This window comes from Oncorhynchus clarkii, chromosome 9 (assembly GCF_045791955.1).
Source record: "Oncorhynchus clarkii lewisi isolate Uvic-CL-2024 chromosome 9, UVic_Ocla_1.0, whole genome shotgun sequence".
In the NCBI taxonomy this organism is placed as follows: Eukaryota; Metazoa; Chordata; class Actinopteri; order Salmoniformes; family Salmonidae; genus Oncorhynchus; species Oncorhynchus clarkii.
In genome coordinates, this window is record NC_092155.1 from 80,519,223 (window position 1) to 80,539,222 (window position 20,000).

The window sequence follows — 20,000 nt, forward strand, 5'->3', positions numbered from 1 at the left end:
CTGTCTCCTAGAGATGAACGTACTGTGGTGCGAAAAGTGCAAATCAATCCCAGAACAACTGCAAAGGTCCTTGTGAAGATGCTGGAGGGAACAGGTACAAAAGTATCTATATCCAGATTAAAACTAGTCCTATATTGACATAACCTGAAAGGCCACTCAGCAAGGAAGAAGCCACTGCTCCAAAACCGCCATAAAAAAGCCAGACTACGGTTTGCACAAGGGGACAAAGATTGTACTTTTTGGAGAAATGTCCTCTGGTCTGATGAAACAACAATAGAACTGTTTGGCCATAATGACCATCGTTATGTTTGGAGGAGAAAGGGGGAATCTTGCAAGCCGAAGAACACCATCCCAACCGTGAAGCACGGGGGTGGCAGCATCATGTTGTGGGGGTGCCTTGCTGCAGGAGGGACTGGTGCACTTCACAAAATAGATGGCTCATGAGGGAGGAAAATGATGTGGATATATTGAAGCAACATCTCAGGACATCAGTCAGGAAGTTAAAGCTTGGTTGCAAATGGGTCTTCCAAATGGACAATGATAACTATATACAGGGTCAGTAGTTACAGATGAGAGAGGCCTGTAATTTTCATCATAGGTACACTTCAACTATGACAGACAAAATGAGAGAAAAAAAATCCAGAAAATCACATTGTAGGATTTTTAATGAATTTATTTGCAAATTATGGTGGAAAATAAGTATTTTCAAGTATTTACAATCTACACATAATACCCCATAACGACATCACAACACCCCATAACGACATCACAACACCCCATAATGACATCACAATACCCCATAACGACATCACAATACCCCATAATGACATCACAATACCCCATAATGACATCACAACACCCCATAATGACATCACAATACCCCATAATGACATCACAATACCCCATAATGACATCACAACACCCCATAATGACATCACAATACCCCATAACGACATCACAACACCCCATAATGACATCACAACACCCCATAATGACATCACAATACCCCATAACGACATCACAATACCCCATAACGACATCACAATACCCCATAACGACATCACAATACCCCATAACGACATCACAACACCCCATAACGTCATCGCAATACCCCATAACGACATCACAATAACCCATAATGACACATTTTTGCAAATGTTTTGAAGATAAAAATGTAAAAAAATACATGTACATAAGTATTCAGACCCTTTACTCAGTATTTTGTTGAAGCACCTTTAGCAGTGATTACAGACTCAAGTCTTCTTGGGTATGATGCTACAAACTTGGCACACCTGTATTTGGGGAGTTTCTCCCATTCTTCTCTTCAGATCCTCTCAAGCTCTCTCAGGTTGGATGGGGAGCGTCGCTGCACAGCTATTTTTAAGATGTTCGATCAGGTTCAAGTCCAGACTCTGGCTGGGCCACTCAAGGACATTCAGAGACTGAATGCCACACCTGCATTGTCTTGGATGTGTGCTTAGGGTTGTTGTCCTGTTGGAAGGTGAACCTTCACCACAGTCTGAGGTCCTGAGCACTCTGGAGCAGATTTTCATCAAGAATCTCTCTGTACTTTGCTCCATTTATCTTTCCCTTGATCCTGACTAGTCTCCCAGTCCCTGCCACTGAAAAACATCCCCACAGCATGATGCTGCCACCACCTTGCTTCACCGTAGGGTTGGTGCTGCCACCACCTTGCTTCACCGTAGGGTTGGTGCCAGGTTTCCTCCAGATGTGACGCTTGGCTTTCAGGCCAAAGAGTTCAATCTTGGTTTCATCAGAACAGAGAATCTTCTTTCTCATGGTCTTGAGTCTTTAGGTGCCTTTTGACAAATTGCAAGTGGGTTGTTATGTGCCTTTTACTGAGGAGTGGCATCCGTCTGGCCACTCTACCATGAAGGCCTGATTGGTGAAGTGCTGCAGAGATGGTTGTCCTTCTGGAAGGTTCTCCCATCTCCACAGAGGACCTCTGGAGCTCTGTCAGAGTGACCATCAGGTTCTTGGTCACCTCCCGGACCAAGGCCCTTCTCCCCCGATTGCTCAGTTTGGCCGAGCGGCCAGCTCTAGGAAGAGTCTTGGTGGTTCCAAACTTCTTCCATTTAAGAACGACGGAGGCCACTATGTTCTTGGCGACCTTCAATCCTACAGAAATGTTTTGGTACCCTTCCCCAGATCTGTGCCTCAACACAATCCTGTCTCGGAGCTCTACGGACAATTCCTTCGACCTCATGGCTTGGTTTTTGCTCTGACATGCACTGTCAACTGTGGGACCTTATAATGACAGGTGTGTGCCTTTCCAAATCATGTCTAATCAATTGAATTTACCACAGGTGGACTCCAATCAAGTTGTAGAAACATCTCAAGGATGATCAATGGAAACAGGATGCACCGGAGCTCAATTTCAAGTCTCATAGCAAAGGGTCTGAATACTTGTAAATAAGGTATTTCAGTTTTTTTAAATGTATACATTTCCAAACATTTCTAAAAACCTGTTTTCGCTTTGTCATTATGGGGTAGTGTATGTAGATTGATGAGGAAAACAATTAATTCAATCCATTTTAGAATAAGGGTGTAACATAAACAAAATGTTGAGAAAGTGAAGGGGTCTGAATACTTTATGAATGCGCTGTACAGTGGTTTGTAGGTACTTCAAATACCTTTGCTATTTGCCTCTGTACTGAATAAATGGTCAAATGGTGAAACACCATTTGTGGTGGTGTGCTTTGTTTCTAATGTATATGCATGAAACCTGATAAAACATCATGAAACCTGATAAAACATCATGAAACCTGATAAAACATCATGAAACCTGATAAAACATCATGAAACCTGATAAAACATCATGAAACCTGATAAAACATCATGAAACATGTCACACACAAGATTTTGGCACCGTCAACATTTAGAAGGTTAGTATGAATTTTTTTTCTTCTAGAATCCTACAATTTCTAGAATCCTCTTCTGGTTTAGAAATCAAACTCTGGTTTTCTCATTGCAGAGCACATTGTATAACTGTTTTTGGAGAAGATTGTACTTCGAGATATGCTCTATGTGTCGGCTAATATGCAGCTGTCGTTTTTAAACATCCATTCTAACATACACAGATTTTTATCTATATCTATCTAAAATATAAAGGCAACATGTAAAGTGTTGGTCCCATGTTTCATGAACTAAAATAAAATATCTCAGAAATGTTCCATATGTACAAACAGATCCACTACATGACCAACAGGATGTGGACACCTGCTCATGGTACATCTCATAACAAAATCATGGGCTTTCATATGGAGTTGGTCCCCCTTTGCTGCTATAACAGCCTCCACTCTTCTGGGAAGGCATTAATATGGAGTTGGTCCCCCTTTGCTGCTATAACAGCCTCCACTCTTCTGGGAAGGCATTAATATGGAGTTGGTCCCCCTTTGCTGCTATAACAGCCTCCACTCTTCTGGGAAGGCTTTCCACTAAATGTTGGAACATTGCTGCTATAACAGCCTCCACTCTTCTGGGAAGGCTTTCCACTAAATGTTGGAACATTGCTGTAGGGACTTGCTTCCATTCAGCCACAAGTTAGTGAGGTCAGGCACTGATGATTTGCGATTAGTTTTGCGTAATGTTTATAATCAGTGTGTGTAATGTTTATATTCAGTGTGTGTAATGTTTATATTCAGTGTGTGTAATGTTTATATTCAGTGTGTGTAATGTTTATAATCAGTGTGTAATGTTTATAATCAGTGTGCGTAATGTTTATAATCAGTGTGTGTAATGTTTATAATCAGTGTGTAATGTTTATAATCAGTGTGTGTAATGTTTATATTCAGTGTGTGTAATGTTTATATTCAGTGTGTGTAATGTTTATAATCAGTGTGTGTAATGTTTATAATCAGTGTGTGTAATGTTTATAATCAGTGTGTGTAATGTTTATAATCAGTGTGTGTAATGTTTATAATCAGTGTGTGTAATGTTTATAATCAGTGTGTAATGTTTATATTCAGTGTGTGTAATGTTTATAATCGGTGTGTGTAATGTTTATAATCAGTGTGTAATGTTTATAATCAGTGTGTGTAATGTTTATAATCAGTGTGTGTAATGTTTATAATCAGTGTGTGTAATGTTTATAATCAGTGTGCGTAATGTTTATAATCAGTGTGCGTAATGTTTATAATCAGTGTGTGTAATGTTTATAATCAGTGTGTAATGTTTATAATCAGTGTGCGTAATGTTTATAATCAGTGTGCGTAATGTTTATAATCAGTGTGCGTAATGTTTATAATCAGTGTGTGTAATGTTTATAATCAGTGTGTGTAATGTTTATATTCAGTGTGTGTAATGTTTATATTCAGTGTGTGTAATGTTTATAATCAGTGTGTGTAATGTTTATAATCAGTGTGTGTAATGTTTATAATCAGTGTGTGTAATGTTTATAATCAGTGTGTGTAATGTTTATAATCAGTGTGTGTAATGTTTATAATCAGTGTGTGTAATGTTTATAATCAGTGTGTAATGTTTATATTCAGTGTGTGTAATGTTTATAATCGGTGTGTGTAATGTTTATAATCAGTGTGTGTAATGTTTATAATCAGTGTGTAATGTTTATAATCAGTGTGTGTAATGTTTATAATCAGTGTGTGTAATGTTTATAATCAGTGTGTGTAATGTTTATATTCAGTGTGTGTAATGTTTATAGTCAGTGTGTGTAATGTTTATAATCAGTGTGTGTAATGTTTATAATCAGTGTGTAATGTTTATAATCAGTGTGTGTAATGTTTATAATCAGTGTGTGTAATGTTTGTGTTCCAGCTGCTGCTCCGTTCTGAGCCTGGTCTGATGGGGGAACACTACAAGCGCTTCTTCTGTGGCTATGCTGAACCACCTTACATCAAACAGAACAAGATGCAGGTAGGGCTATGCTGAACCACCTTACATCAAACAGAACAGGATGCAGGTAGGGCTATGCTGAACCACCTTACATCAAACAGAACAGGATGCAGGTAGGGCCATGCTGAACCACCTTACATCAAACAGAACAGGATGCAGGTAGGGCTATGCTGAACCACCTTACATCAAACAGAACAGGATGCAGGTAGGGCTATGCTGAACCACCTTACATCAAACAGAACAGGATGCAGGTAGGGCCATGCTGAACCACCTTACATCAAACAGAACAAGATACAGGTAGGGCCATGCTGAACCACCTTACATCAAACAGAACAGGATGCAGGTAGGGCTATGCTGAACCACCTTACATCAAACAGAACAGGATGCAGGTAGGGCTATGCTGAACCACCTTACATCAAACAGAACAGGATGCAGGTAGGGCCCTGCTGAACCACCTTACATCAAACAGAACAGGATGCAGGTAGGGTCCTGCTGAACCACCTTACATCAAACAGAACAGGATGCAGGTAGGGCCCTGCTGAACCACCTTACATCAAACAGAACAGGATGCAGGTAGGGCCCTGCTGAACCACCTTACATCAAACAGAACAAGATGCAGGTAGGGCCCTGCTGAACCACCTTACATCAAACAGAACAGGATGCAGGTAGGGCCCTGCTGAACCACCTTACATCAAACAGAACAGGATGCAGGTAGGGCCCTGCTGAACCACCTTACATCAAACAGAACAGGATGCAGGTAGGGCCATGCTGAACCACCTTGATTGATTGTTAGGTGCTGGTTGAGTTGGTGAATGATGAGGTAACTGTCTATGGGGATTAATTGATTGATTGATTGTCAGGTGCTGGTTGAGTTGGTGAATGATGAGGTAACTGTCTATGGGGATTAATTGATTGATTGATTGTCAGGTGCTGGTTGAGTTGGTGAATGATGAGGTAACTGTCTATGGGGATTAATTGATTGATTGATTGTCAGGTGCTGGTTGAGTTGGTGAATGATGAAGGTAACTGTCTATGGGGATTAATTGATTGATTGATTGTTAGGTGCTGGTTGAGTTGGTGAATGATGAGGTAACTGTCTATGGGGATTAATTGATTGATTGATTGTTAGGTGCTGGTTGAGTTGGTGAATGATGAGGTAACTGTCTATGGGGATTAATTGATTGATTGATTGTTAGGTGCTGGTTGAGTTGGTGAATGATGAAGGTAACTGTCTATGGGGATTAATTGATTGATTGATTGTCAGGTGCTGGTTGAGTTGGTGAATGATGAGGTAACTGTGTCTATGGGGATTAATTGATTGATTGATTGTTAGGTGCTGGTTGAGTTGGTGAATGATGAAGGTAACTGTCTATGGGGATTAATTGATTGATTGATTGTCAGGTGCTGGTTGAGTTGGTGAATGATGAGGTAACTGTGTCTATGGGGATTCATTGATTGATTGATTGTTAGGTGCTGGTTGAGTTGGTGAATGATGAGGTAACTGTGTCTATGGGGATTAATTGATTGATTGATTGTCAGGTGCTGGTTGAGTTGGTGAATGATGAGGTAACTGTCTATGGGGATTAATTGATTGTTAGGTGCTGGTTGAGTTGGTGAATGATGAGGTAACTGTCTATGGGGATTAATTGATTGATTGATTGTTAGGTGCTGGTTGAGTTGGTGAATGATGAGGTAACTGTGTCTATGGGGATTAATTGATTGATTGATTGTTAGGTGCTGGTTGAGTTGGTGAATGATGAGGTAACTGTGTCTATGGGGATTAATTGATTGATTGATTGTCAGGTGCTGGTTGAGTTGGTGAATGATGAGGTAACTGTGTCTATGGGGATTGATTGATTGATTGATTGTTAGGTGCTGGTTGAGTTGGTGAATGATGAGGTAACTGTCTATGGGGATTAATTGATTGATTGATTGTTAGGTGCTGGTTGAGTTGGTGAATGATGAGGTAACTGTCTATGGGGATTAATTGATTGATTGATTGTTAGGTGCTGGTTGAGTTGGTGAATGATGAAGGTAACTGTCTATGGGGATTAATTGATTGATTGATTGTCAGGTGCTGGTTGAGTTGGTGAATGATGAGGTAACTGTGTCTATGGGGATTAATTGATTGATTGATTGTTAGGTGCTGGTTGAGTTGGTGAATGATGAGGTAACTGTCTATGGGGATTAATTGATTGATTGATTGTCAGATGCTGGTTGAGTTGGTGAATGATGAGGTAACTGTCTATGGGGATTAATTGATTGATTGATTGTTAGGTGCTGGTTGAGTTGGTGAATGATGAGGTAACTGTCTATGGGGATTAATTGATTGATTGATTGTTAGGTGCTGGTTGAGTTGGTGAATGATGAAGGTAACTGTCTATGGGGATTAATTGATTGATTGATTGTCAGGTGCTGGTTGAGTTGGTGAATGATGAGGTAACTGTGTCTATGGGGATTCATTGATTGATTGATTGTTAGGTGCTGGTTGAGTTGGTGAATGATGAGGTAACTGTGTCTATGGGGATTAATTGATTGATTGATTGTCAGGTGCTGGTTGAGTTGGTGAATGATGAGGTAACTGTCTATGGGGATTAATTGATTGTTAGGTGCTGGTTGAGTTGGTGAATGATGAGGTAACTGTGTCTATGGGGATTGATTGATTGATTGTTAGGTGCTGGTTGAGTTGGTGAATGATGAAGGTAACTGTCTATGGGGATTAATTGATTGATTGATTGTTAGGTGCTGGTTGAGTTGGTGAATGATGAGGTAACTGTCTATGGGGATTAATTGATTGATTGATTGTTAGGTGCTGGTTGAGTTGGTGAATGATGAGGTAACTGTGTCTATGGGGATTAATTGATTGATTGATTGTCAGGTGCTGGTTGAGTTGGTGAATGATGAGGTAACTGTCTATGGGGATTAATTGATTGATTGATTGTCAGGTGCTGGTTGAGTTGGTGAATGATGAGGTAACTGTGTCTATGGGGATTAATTGATTGATTGATTGTTAGGTGCTGGTTGAGTTGGTGAATGATGAGGTAACTGTCTATGGGGATTAATTGATTGATTGATTGTCAGGTGCTGGTTGAGTTGGTGAATGATGAGGTAACTGTGTCTATGGGGATTAATTGATTGATTGATTGTTAGGTGCTGGTTGAGTTGGTGAATGATGAGGTAACTGTCTATGGGGATTAATTGATTGATTGATTGTCAGGTGCTGGTTGAGTTGGTGAATGACGACAACGTGGCGATGGTTCTGGACGAGCTGAGAGGATACTGTACTGACGTCAACACTGAGACCTCACAGACTGCTATCAACGCTATAGGTACACACGCAGACCACAGGAGGATGGTGGCACCTTCATTGGGGAGGACGGGCTCATTGTAATGGCTGTCTCTCTGCAGGTAGTATAGGGAGGAGCTACACTGACAGGTGTCTGGCCATCCTCACGGGACTACTGGGACTGAAGCAAGAACACATCACCTCTGGTACACACACACACACACACACACACACACACACACACACACACACACACACACACACACACACACACACACACACACACACACACACACACACACACACACACACACACACTATACATACACACACACTCACACACTATACAAACACACACTCACACACATTTACACAAGCCACAAATGAACTGTTCTGTACATTAATTTACTTTAAAAGGTGTCAGATGATCCCATAAGGGATGGCATCTCAAAGGGCCAATTGACACAAAAATAAAATGTAATTCATCCATTCCTTAATTCATCCATTAATTCATCCATTCCTTAATTCATTCATTAATTCATCCATGAATGAATTCTCTCCAGCCGTGCTCCAGACTCTGAGGGACTTAGTGTGGGTGTGTCCTCAGTGTGGAGATGCAGTGTGTTCAGCTCTGGAAGGATGGGAGGACAATCTACAGGACAGTCAGGTAGGTGTCTGGCTGTCTGTGTCTGTCCTGTCTGTCTGTCTGTCTGTCTGTCTGTCTGTCTGTCTGTCTGTCTGTCTGTCTGTCTGTCTGTCTGTCTTCCCTTCTGTCTGTTCTGCCTTGTAATGTTTTTGTATGTGTGTGTGTGTGGGGGTGTGTGTGTGTGTGTGTGTGTGTTAGGGTCGTGGGGCCTTGCTGTGGCTGCTGGGTGTCTACGGGGACAGGGTGACTGGCGCCCCCTATCTGCTGGAGGACTGTATAGACGCAGTGAGGAGTGAGGTGTCAGCTGAGGTCAAGACAGAGCTGCTCACTGCAACACTACGGCTGTTCCTGTCCAGACCTGCTGAGACTCAGGACATGATGGGACGACTGCTGGTCTACTGTATAGGTAGACACACACACTGCATAGATCCCACTAGTCCTGGGCGGTAGTAGACTGTGTCTTACCATATACCGGTACTGATGCACGGACCGGTTTGGGTTTTTACTTTACCTTGTAGAACGATATTTGAATGTTTGATTTGTTGAAAAGGATACACTGTGTGTAATGTCCATTTTTATAGTTTACTATGGTAGTTTACGCTACTTGAGTCATCTCTGTCCACTCTCTCTCTCTCTCTCTCTCTCTCTCTCTCTCTCTCTCTCTCTCTCTCTCTCTCCATGCTACAAAAATCAACAGTGCGCAGCGGCCTCTTTAACTCAGCAACCTCTCTTTCTCATAGCAACACCCACCTCTACTAGTGGCCCCGTCTAATCCAATTGCGTGGTTATATGCAAATACGAGAGGCCGCGTCTTACCCAATCAAATTACACATTAATGCAAATATCCTCTGCGGAACCTTGGGACAAGCAGGCAGAAAGAAACAGAAAGATTTAACCGCAGCTCAACTGTAAATATCACAGATAGGAGTTGAGATAGCAGTATCTTTGTTAATATGGCTTGTTCACTCTGACAACCGTATGTTCGAAGACAAGTGGACTGAACAGTATTTATTCATTCTCCCTGCAACTAGTACCAAACCAATGTGCCTGATATGCAGTGAGTCTGTAGCATCCTGAACTGACATCATATCACTGCATTAACCATCAATCTGTCCTGTGTGCCTGTCTGGGAGAAGAGTATTCTGAGGTCATGACAACAATGATGAAACTGATCAACTTTGAGAGCACTGTCATCCCTACAACACCACCTGCTACAAGGCATTCTGACCGTGGCCAATGCACCGCCTGCTACGAGGCATTCTGACCGAGGCTAATGCACCGCCTGCTACAAGGCATTCTGACCATGGCCAATGCACCGCCTGCTACGAGGCATTCTGACCGAGGCCAATGCACCGCCTGCTACGAGGCATTCTGACCGAGGCCAATGCACCGCCTGCTACGAGGCATTCTGACCGAGGCCAATGACAGTTCTGATGACTTACTACTGCACAACAACTTCAGATGGCTGAGCAAAGGCAGGGTTTTAGAACGCTTTTGGGCCAATCGGGAGGAAAAGCTTTCTTATCAGAGCAAAAGAGTGACAAGGCCACTCAGTTTCTGAGTTTTTGGAAGATGAGGAGAAGATGGAAACAGTTGCATTTTTGACAGACATTACATCACACCTTAATCAACTGAACGTTAAGCTGCAGGGACTGGACGACACAGTGTGACAGACATTACATCACACCTTAATCAACTGAACGTTAAGCTGCAGGGACTGGACGACACAGTGTGTGATATGATAACAGCAGTCTGGGCTTTCCAGAAGAAATTGGAGCTTTTCAAGAAGGATCTCCAGGGAGAACTTGTCCACCTCCCCGATCTTCTGGTGCAAACACAGGGAGACAAAGATGTTCCCAACCGTCTTGATTTCATCCAGTAGCTGATGGAGAACGTGTCCACCTCCCCGATCTTCTGGTGCAAACATAGGGAGACAAAGATGTTCCCAACCGCGTTGATTTCATCCAGTAGCTGATGGAGAACGTCAAGGCTCGTTTTGATGACCCCTTCATGGTCACAAATGTGACAACGTTGTCAGAAGAAACAAAATAGATGTTTAGATGGGTAGATGTTACATCACAGCAGATGGAGTTGATTGAGCTGCAATACAACGTGTCTTTGAGGCTGGTGACCATGTCACTTCCTGGGGAAAGATGGTGCCTGTAGCTGACGTCCCTGTGCTCAAGAAACTGGCACTATACATCCTGACCATGTTTGGCTCCACATTTTATTATTTTATTTAACCTTTATTTTAAGAACAAATTCTAATTTACAATGACGGCCTACCTATTCACACATACAGCTGTGAATCAGCCTTCTCCACAATTAACTTCATTAAAAACAAATACCTCACGAGGCTCACCAATGAACACCTGCACCAGTGTCTCAGAGTTGCTCTCACACCATTTGTACCAAAGGTCAAAGCCTGTAGACAGGAAGTGTAATTTCTCTCATTACTGCAGGGCAAGGCCCAGAGTGACTTATACAGGAATATTGCATGGCCAACAGTGACGTTCCGTCCGTTCAGTGACGTTCCGTCCGTTCAGTGACGTTCCGTCCGTTCAGTGACGTTCCGTCCGTTCAGTGACGTTCTGTCCGTTCAGTGACGTTCCGACCGTTCAGTGATGTTCCGTCCGTTCAGTGACGTTCCGACCGTTCAGTGATGTTCCGTCCGTTCAGTGACGTTCCGTCCGTTCAGTGATGTTCTGACCGTTCAGTGTCGGACGAAATGTTGATGCAATGTCGCGCATGTTTACATTCAAAATAATATGTTTGTTACTACGCTGTACCACGGCGCCGATAAAGGACGATGTCCCTCCGGACCTCAGGCCACTGGACCTTTCTCAAATAGTACCACTGGTGTCGACCGGAATCAGCATGTTGTTTGTGCAACAGTCTCTTCTAAATCAGAGGAATAGGCGAAGCATGAATATGTTAGCTACATACATCACTACTCATAAAGCACCCTGGGATCACTCACTACTCATAAAGCACCCTGGGATCACTCACTACTCATAAAACACCCTGGGATCACTCACTACTCATAAAACACCCTGGGATCACTCACTACTCATAAAGCACCCTGGGATCACTCACTACTCATAAAACACCCTGGGATCACTCACTACTCATAGAGCACCCTGGGATCACTCACTACTCATATAGCACCCTGGGATCACTCACTACTCATATAGCACCCTGGGATCACTCACTACTCGTAAAGCACCCTGGGATCACTCACTACTCATAAAGCACCCTGGGATCACTCACTACTCATAAAGCACCCTAGGATCACTCACTACTCATAAAGCACCCTGGGATCACTCACTACTCATAAAGCACCCTAGGATCACTCACTACTCATAAAGCACCCTAGGATCACTCACTACTCATAAAGCACCCTGGGATCACTCACTACTCTTAAGGGATCACTCACTACTCATAAAGCACCCTAGGATCACTCACTACTCATAAAGCACCCTGGGATCATTCACTACTCATAAAGCACCCTGGGATCACTACTCACTACTCATAAAGCACCCTGGGATCACTCACTACTCATAAAGCTCCCTGGGATCACTCACTACTCATAAAGCACCCTGGGATCACTCACTACTCATAAAGCACCCTGGGATCACTCACTACTCTTAAGGGATCACTCACTACTCATAAAGCACCCTAGGATCACTCACTACTCATAAAGCACCCTGGGATCACTCACTACTCATAAAGCACCCTAGGATTACTCACTACTCATAAAGCACCCTGGGATCACTCACTACTCTTAAGGGATCACTCACTACTCATAAAGCACCCTGGGATCACTCACTACTCATAAAGCACCCTGGGATCACTACTCACTACTCATAAAGCACCCTGGGATCACTCACTACTCATAAAGCACCCTAGGATCACTCACTACTCATAAAGCACCCTGGGATCACTCACTACTCATAAAGCACCCTGGGATCACTACTCACTACTCATAAAGCACCCTGGGATCACTCACTACTCATAAAGCACCCTGGGATCACTCACTACTCATAAAGCTCCCTGGGATCACTCACTACTCATAAAGCACCCTGGGATCACTCACTACTCATAAAGCACCCTGGGATCACTCACTACTCTTAAGGGATCACTCACTACTCATAAAGCACCCTAGGATCACTCACTACTCATAAAGCACCCTGGGATCACTCACTACTCATAAAGCACCCTAGGATCACTCACTACTCATAAAGCACCCTGGGATCACTCACTACTCTTAAGGGATCACTCACTACTCATAAAGCACCCTAGGATCACTCACTATTCATAAAGCACCCTGGGATCACTCACTACTCATAAAGCACCCTGGGATCACTACTCACTACTCATAAAGCACCCTGGGATCACTCACTACTCATAAAGCACCCTGGGATCACTCACTACTCATAAAGCACCCTAGGATCACTCACTACTCATAAAGCACCATGGGATCAATCACTACTCATAAAGCACCCTAGGATCACTCACTACTCATAAAGCACCCTGGGATCACTCACTACTCATAAAGCACCCTGGGATCACTCACTACTCTTAAGGGATCACTCACTACTCATAAAACACCCTGGGATCACTCACTAATCATAAAGCACCCTGGGATCACTCACTACTCATAAAGCACCCTGGGATCACTCACTACTCATATAGCACCCTGGGATCACTCACTACTCATATAGCACCCTGGGATCACTCACTACTCGTAAAGCACCCTGGGATCACTCACTACTCATAAAGCACCCTGGGATCACTCACTACTCATAAAGCACCCTAGGATCACTCACTACTCATAAAGCACCCTGGGATCACTCACTACTCATAAAGCACCCTAGGATCACTCACTACTCATAAAGCACCCTAGGATCACTCACTACTCATAAAGCACCCTGGGATCACTCACTACTCTTAAGGGATCACTCACTACTCATAAAGCACCCTAGGATCACTCACTACTCATAAAGCACCCTGGGATCATTCACTACTCATAAAGCACCCTGGGATCACTACTCACTACTCATAAAGCACCCTGGGATCACTCACTACTCATAAAGCTCCCTGGGATCACTCACTACTCATAAAGCACCCTGGGATCACTCACTACTCATAAAGCACCCTGGGATCACTCACTACTCTTAAGGGATCACTCACTACTCATAAAGCACCCTAGGATCACTCACTACTCATAAAGCACCCTGGGATCACTCACTACTCATAAAGCACCCTAGGATCACTCACTACTCATAAAGCACCCTGGGATCACTCACTACTCTTAAGGGATCACTCACTACTCATAAAGCACCCTGGGATCACTCACTACTCATAAAGCACCCTGGGATCACTACTCACTACTCATAAAGCACCCTGGGATCACTCACTACTCATAAAGCACCCTAGGATCACTCACTACTCATAAAGCACCCTGGGATCACTCACTACTCATAAAGCACCCTGGGATCACTACTCACTACTCATAAAGCACCCTGGGATCACTCACTACTCATAAAGCACCCTGGGATCACTCACTACTCATAAAGCTCCCTGGGATCACTCACTACTCATAAAGCACCCTGGGATCACTCACTACTCATAAAGCACCCTGGGATCACTCACTACTCTTAAGGGATCACTCACTACTCATAAAGCACCCTAGGATCACTCACTACTCATAAAGCACCCTGGGATCACTCACTACTCATAAAGCACCCTAGGATCACTCACTACTCATAAAGCACCCTGGGATCACTCACTACTCTTAAGGGATCACTCACTACTCATAAAGCACCCTAGGATCACTCACTATTCATAAAGCACCCTGGGATCACTCACTACTCATAAAGCACCCTGGGATCACTACTCACTACTCATAAAGCACCCTGGGATCACTCACTACTCATAAAGCACCCTGGGATCACTCACTACTCATAAAGCACCCTAGGATCACTCACTACTCATAAAGCACCATGGGATCAATCACTACTCATAAAGCACCCTAGGATCACTCACTACTCATAAAGCACCCTGGGATCACTCACTACTCATAAAGCACCCTGGGATCACTCACTACTCTTAAGGGATCACTCACTACTCATAAAACACCCTGGGATCACTCACTAATCATAAAGCACCCTGGGATCACTCACTACTCATAAAGCACCCTGGGATCACTCACTACTCATAAAGCACCCTGGGATCACTCACTACTCATAAAACACCCTGAGATCACTCACTACTCATAAAGCACCCTGAGATCACTCACTACTCTTAAGGGATCACTCACTACTCATAAAACACCCTGGGATCACTCACTACTCATAAAGCACCCTGGGATCACTCACTATTCATAGAGCACCCTGGGATCACTCACTACTCATAAAGCACCCTGGGATCACTCACTACTCATAAAACACCCTGAGATCACTCACTACTCATAAAGCACCCTGGGATCACTCACTACTCTTAAGGGATCACTCACTACTCATAAAGCACCCTAGGATCACTCACTACTCGTAAAGCACCCTGGGATCACTCACTACTCATAAAGCACCCTGGGATCACTCACTACTCATAAAGCACCCTGGGATCACTCACTACTCATAAAGCACCCTGGGATCACTCACTACTCATAAAGCACCCTGAGATCACTCACTACTCATAGAGCACCCTGAGATCACTCACTACTCATAAAGCACCCTGGGATCACTCACTACTCATAAAGCACCCTGGGATCACTCACTACTCATAAAGCACCCTGGGATCACTCACTACTCATAAAGCACCCTGAGATCACTCACTACTCATAAGGCAAATTAAGAACTTTAAAAAAATTATAATATAAAAATACCGTCATGACATCAGTTTTTTAAATATTCTGTGATATATTTATTTCGCCCAGCCCTAACGTACTCACACCATTGCATAGGTACACGCACACCACATAGTTCATTAATATAGGAATATATTTGGTATGCTTCACATGAACAACTATCTGTGTGTTTCAGAGGAGGAAGTGGACATGTGTGTGCGTGACCAGGCCCTGCTGTACTACCGGCTGTTGCATTGTGGGATTGAGGAGGTCCGTCAGGTCCTCCAGGGTGGACGACGGTCAGACCCCTCTCTGGGGCCTCTGATTGGACGGCCCCCTGAGCCCATCAGCCAATGGGCATCCAGCTTCAATACCTTGGAGCCTCTAACCCTCGGAGCCTCTACTGTGGGGAACTCTGACCCCACGACCCCCAAGCCCTCCACACTGACCCCCAACACCCTGACCTCTAACGCTGAAGCCATGACCCCTACACCAGGAGACCCCCACCTTCCAGGTGATCATCTGTCTGCTGCTGGGAAAAACATGTTTTGACATTCACCACCAATGGCTGTGCGTATGTCATCTTTTCCTAAACATCTCTCTCTCTCTTCCTCCCCCATCTCCAGACTGCAGTAGTGGAGCTCTGAGTCTGTCTGTGTCTCCAGCTCTGACCCCTGAGGAGTTTGAACGCCTGTGGCTGCAGCTGGAGAAGGGGGCGTGTCTGGAGGTGTGTGTACAGTAATTTGGCGTAAAACAGGATATTAGAATAGTTGTAAGATACAGAAGCTAATATCGGCCAACAGTCACTTGGTAACTCTGCAACTCCTGCTAGTGACACACACAGAGAGACAGGAAGTTCCGTCAACTGTCAGTGTTTTAGTATTACACACAGAGAGACAGGAAGTACCATCAACTGTCACAGTGTTTTAGTATTACACACAGAGAGACAGGAAGTACCATCAACTGTCAGTGTTTTAGTATTACACACAGAGAGACAGGAAGTACCATCAACTGTCACAGTGTTTTAGTATTACACACAGAGAGACAGGAAGTACCATCAACTGTCACAGTGTTTTAGTATTACACACAGAGAGACAGGAAGTACCATCAACTGTCAGTATTTTAGTATTACACACAGAGAGTCAGGAAGTACCATCAACTGTCACAGTGTTTTAGTATTACACACAGAGAGACAGGAAGTACCATCAACTGTCAGTATTTTAGTATTACACACAGAGAGACAGGAAGTACCATCAACTGTCAGTGTTTTAGTATTACACACAGAGAGACAGGAAGTACCATCAACTGTCACAGTGTTTTAGTATTACACACAGAGAGACAGGAAGTACCATCAACTGTCAGTATTTTAGTATTACACACAGAGAGACAGGAAGTACCATCAACTGTCAGTGTTTTAGTATTACACACATGGGTAACAGTTGGCTTCTGGTTCTGATTTCTTTAGGTGTCTGTGACAATTTCTTTGTTATTTTCTAGGTGTGTGTGGCATGTCCTGTTCCCCGCTGTTCCCCGGAGGGCCTGCAGGTGGCGCTACAGCTGGTCAACATCCAGACGCTGGCCTTCACCCCCCCAAACACACACCCCTGGAGGGTGTACCTCTACACACACACCTCACACATCTCTACAAAGACACCACACACACTCATACTGGCAGAACTACTACACACTGGAGGAGAGGGAGAGAAAGAGGAAGAGGAGGAGGGAGAGGAAGAGGAGGAGGGGGAGGGAGAGAAAGAGGAAGAGGGAGAGAAAGAGGGGGAGAAGGAGGGAGAGGAAGAGGGGGAGAAGGACGGGGAGGGGGAGAAGGAGGGAGAGGGGGATAAGGAGGGAGTGGAAGAGGGGGATGGAGAGAGAGAGAAGGAAAAAGGCTTGCTAGTGGTAATGAGACAGCATCCAGGAGACCAGACAGCTCTGAGAGGATTCCTGTCTGTTCTCACTACTGTCCTACACACACTGTCCACACACACAGCCTGAACACACACACACACACACACACACAGCCTGAACATACACAGCCTGAACACTCACACAGCCTGAACACACACACACACACACACACACACAGCCTGAACACACACACACACACACACACACACACACACAGCCTGAACACACACACACACACACACACACACACAGCCTTAGCACATACACCTAAGAGGCAGCATGGATGTGTTTCCTGTAAAAACAATAAAGGATGGAATATGCTCTGTGTGTTTGTAGAGTAACTGTTTCCCATGCCAGGGATCATCAACTAGATTCAACCGTGGGAACCCCTGCCAGACTGCCCAGTTCACTCTGACTAGAGAAGGTCTATAGAGACAACTAGTCAGACTAGAGAAGGTCTATAGAGTCAACTAGTCAGACTAGAGAAGGTTTATAGAGTCAACTAGTCAGACTAGAGAAGGTTTATAGAGTCAACTGGTCAGACTAGAGAAGGTTTATAGACTCAACTAGTCAGACTAGAGAAGGTTTATAGAGTCAACTGGTCAGACTAGAGAAGGTTTATAGAGTCAACTAGTCAGACTAGAGAAGGTCTATAGAGTCAACTAGTCAGACTAGAGAAGGTTTATAGACTCAACTAGTCAGACTAGAGAAGGTTTATAGACTCAACTAGTCAGACTAGAGAAGGTCTATAGACTCAACTAGTCAGACTAGAGAAGGTTTATAGACTCAACTAGTCAGACTAGAGAAGGTTTATAGACTCAACTAGTCAGACTAGAGAAGGTTTATAGACTCAACTAGTCAGACTAGAGAAGGTCTATAGACTCAACTAGTCAGACTAGAGAAGGTTTATAGACTCAACTAGTCAGACTAGAGAAGGTCTATAGGCTCAACTAGTCAGACTAGAGAAGGTTTATAGACTCAACTAGTCAGACTAGAGAAGGTCTATAGAGTCAACTAGTCAGACTAGAGAAGGTTTATAGAGTCAACTGGTCAGACTAGAGAAGGTTTATAGACTCAACTAGTCAGACTAGAGAAGGTCTATAGAGTCAACTAGTCAGACTAGAGAAGGTCTATAGACTCAACTAGTCAGACTAGAGAAGGTTTATAGAGTCAACTAGTCAGACTAGAGAAGGTCTATAGAGTCAACTAGTCAGACTAGAGAAGGTCTATAGAGACAACTAGTCAAACTAAAGAAGGTCTAGAGACAACTAGTCAGACTAGAGAAGGTCTATAGAGACAACTAGTCAGACTAGAGAAGGTCTATAGAGACAACTAGTCAGACTAGAGAAGGTCTATAGAGACAACTAGTCAGACTAGAGAAGGTCTATAGAGACAACTAGTCAGACTAGAGAAGGTCTATTGAGACAACTAGTCAGACTAGAGAATGTCTATAGAGACAACTAGTCAGACTAGAGAAGTTCTATAGAGTCAACTAGTCAGACTAGAGAAGGTCTATAGTCAACTAGTCAGACTAGAGAAGGTCTATAGAGACGAGTCAACTAGTCAGACTAGAGAAGGTTTATAGGTTTATAGAGCCTATTGGACAGACTAGTTCCCAGGCTATAGGGGGTTTCCTATTGGACAGACTTGTTCCCAGGCTATAGATCAGCCTATTGGACAGATTGGTTCCCAGGCTATAGGTCAGCCTATTGGACAGACTGGTTCCCAGGCTATAGGTCAGCCTATTGGACAGACTTGTTCCCAGGCTATAGGTCAGCCTATTGGACAGACTGGTTCCCAGGCTATAGGTCAGCCTATTGGACAGACTGGTTCCCAGGCTATAGGTCAGCCTATTGGACAGATTGGTTCCCAGGCTATAGATCAGCCTATTGGACAGACTGGTTCCCAGGCTATAGGTCAGCCTATTGGACAGACTGGTTCCCAGGCTATAGGGGGTTTCCTATTGGACAGACTCGTTCCCAGGCTATAGGTCAGCCTATTGGACAGACTGGTTCCCAGGCTATAGGGGGTTTCCTATTGGACAGACTCGTTCCCAGGCTATAGGTCAGCCTATTGGACAGACTGGTTCCCAGGCTATAGGTCAGCCTATTGGACAGACTGGTTCCCAGGCTATAGGTCAGCCTATTGGACAGATTGGTTCCCAGGCTATAGGTCACCCTATTTGACATACTGGTTCCCAGGCTATAGGGGGTTTCCTATTGGACAGACTCGTTCCCAGGCTATAGGTCAGCCTATTGGACAGACTGGTTCCCAGGCTATAGGTCAGCCTATTGGACAGACTGGTTCCCAGGCTATAGGTCAGCCTATTGGACAGACTTGTTCCCAGGCTATAGGTCAGCCTATTGGACAGACTGGTTCCCAGGCTATAGGTCAGCCTATTGGACAGACTTGTTCCCAGGCTATAGGTCAGCCTATTGGAC

General features: G+C 44.0%; 1 protein-coding gene across 1 annotated transcript in view; it reads left to right on the forward strand.

The window, feature by feature from the left end:
- The window catches only part of LOC139417449 (AP-4 complex subunit beta-1-like), a 32,940-nt gene extending 15,058 nt beyond the window's left edge, over positions 1-17,882 (forward strand). The window contains exons 7-14 of the mRNA XM_071166733.1: positions 4,795-4,893; positions 8,090-8,201; positions 8,281-8,364; positions 8,722-8,825; positions 9,003-9,210; positions 15,848-16,165; positions 16,278-16,378; positions 17,149-17,882. Of these exons, the coding sequence (XP_071022834.1) occupies positions 4,795-4,893; positions 8,090-8,201; positions 8,281-8,364; positions 8,722-8,825; positions 9,003-9,210; positions 15,848-16,165; positions 16,278-16,378; positions 17,149-17,646 (1,524 nt within the window). The 3' untranslated portion in view covers positions 17,647-17,882. The remainder of the gene's footprint in view (positions 1-4,794; positions 4,894-8,089; positions 8,202-8,280; positions 8,365-8,721; positions 8,826-9,002; positions 9,211-15,847; positions 16,166-16,277; positions 16,379-17,148) is intronic.
- Positions 17,883-20,000: the final 2,118 nt, after the last annotated feature.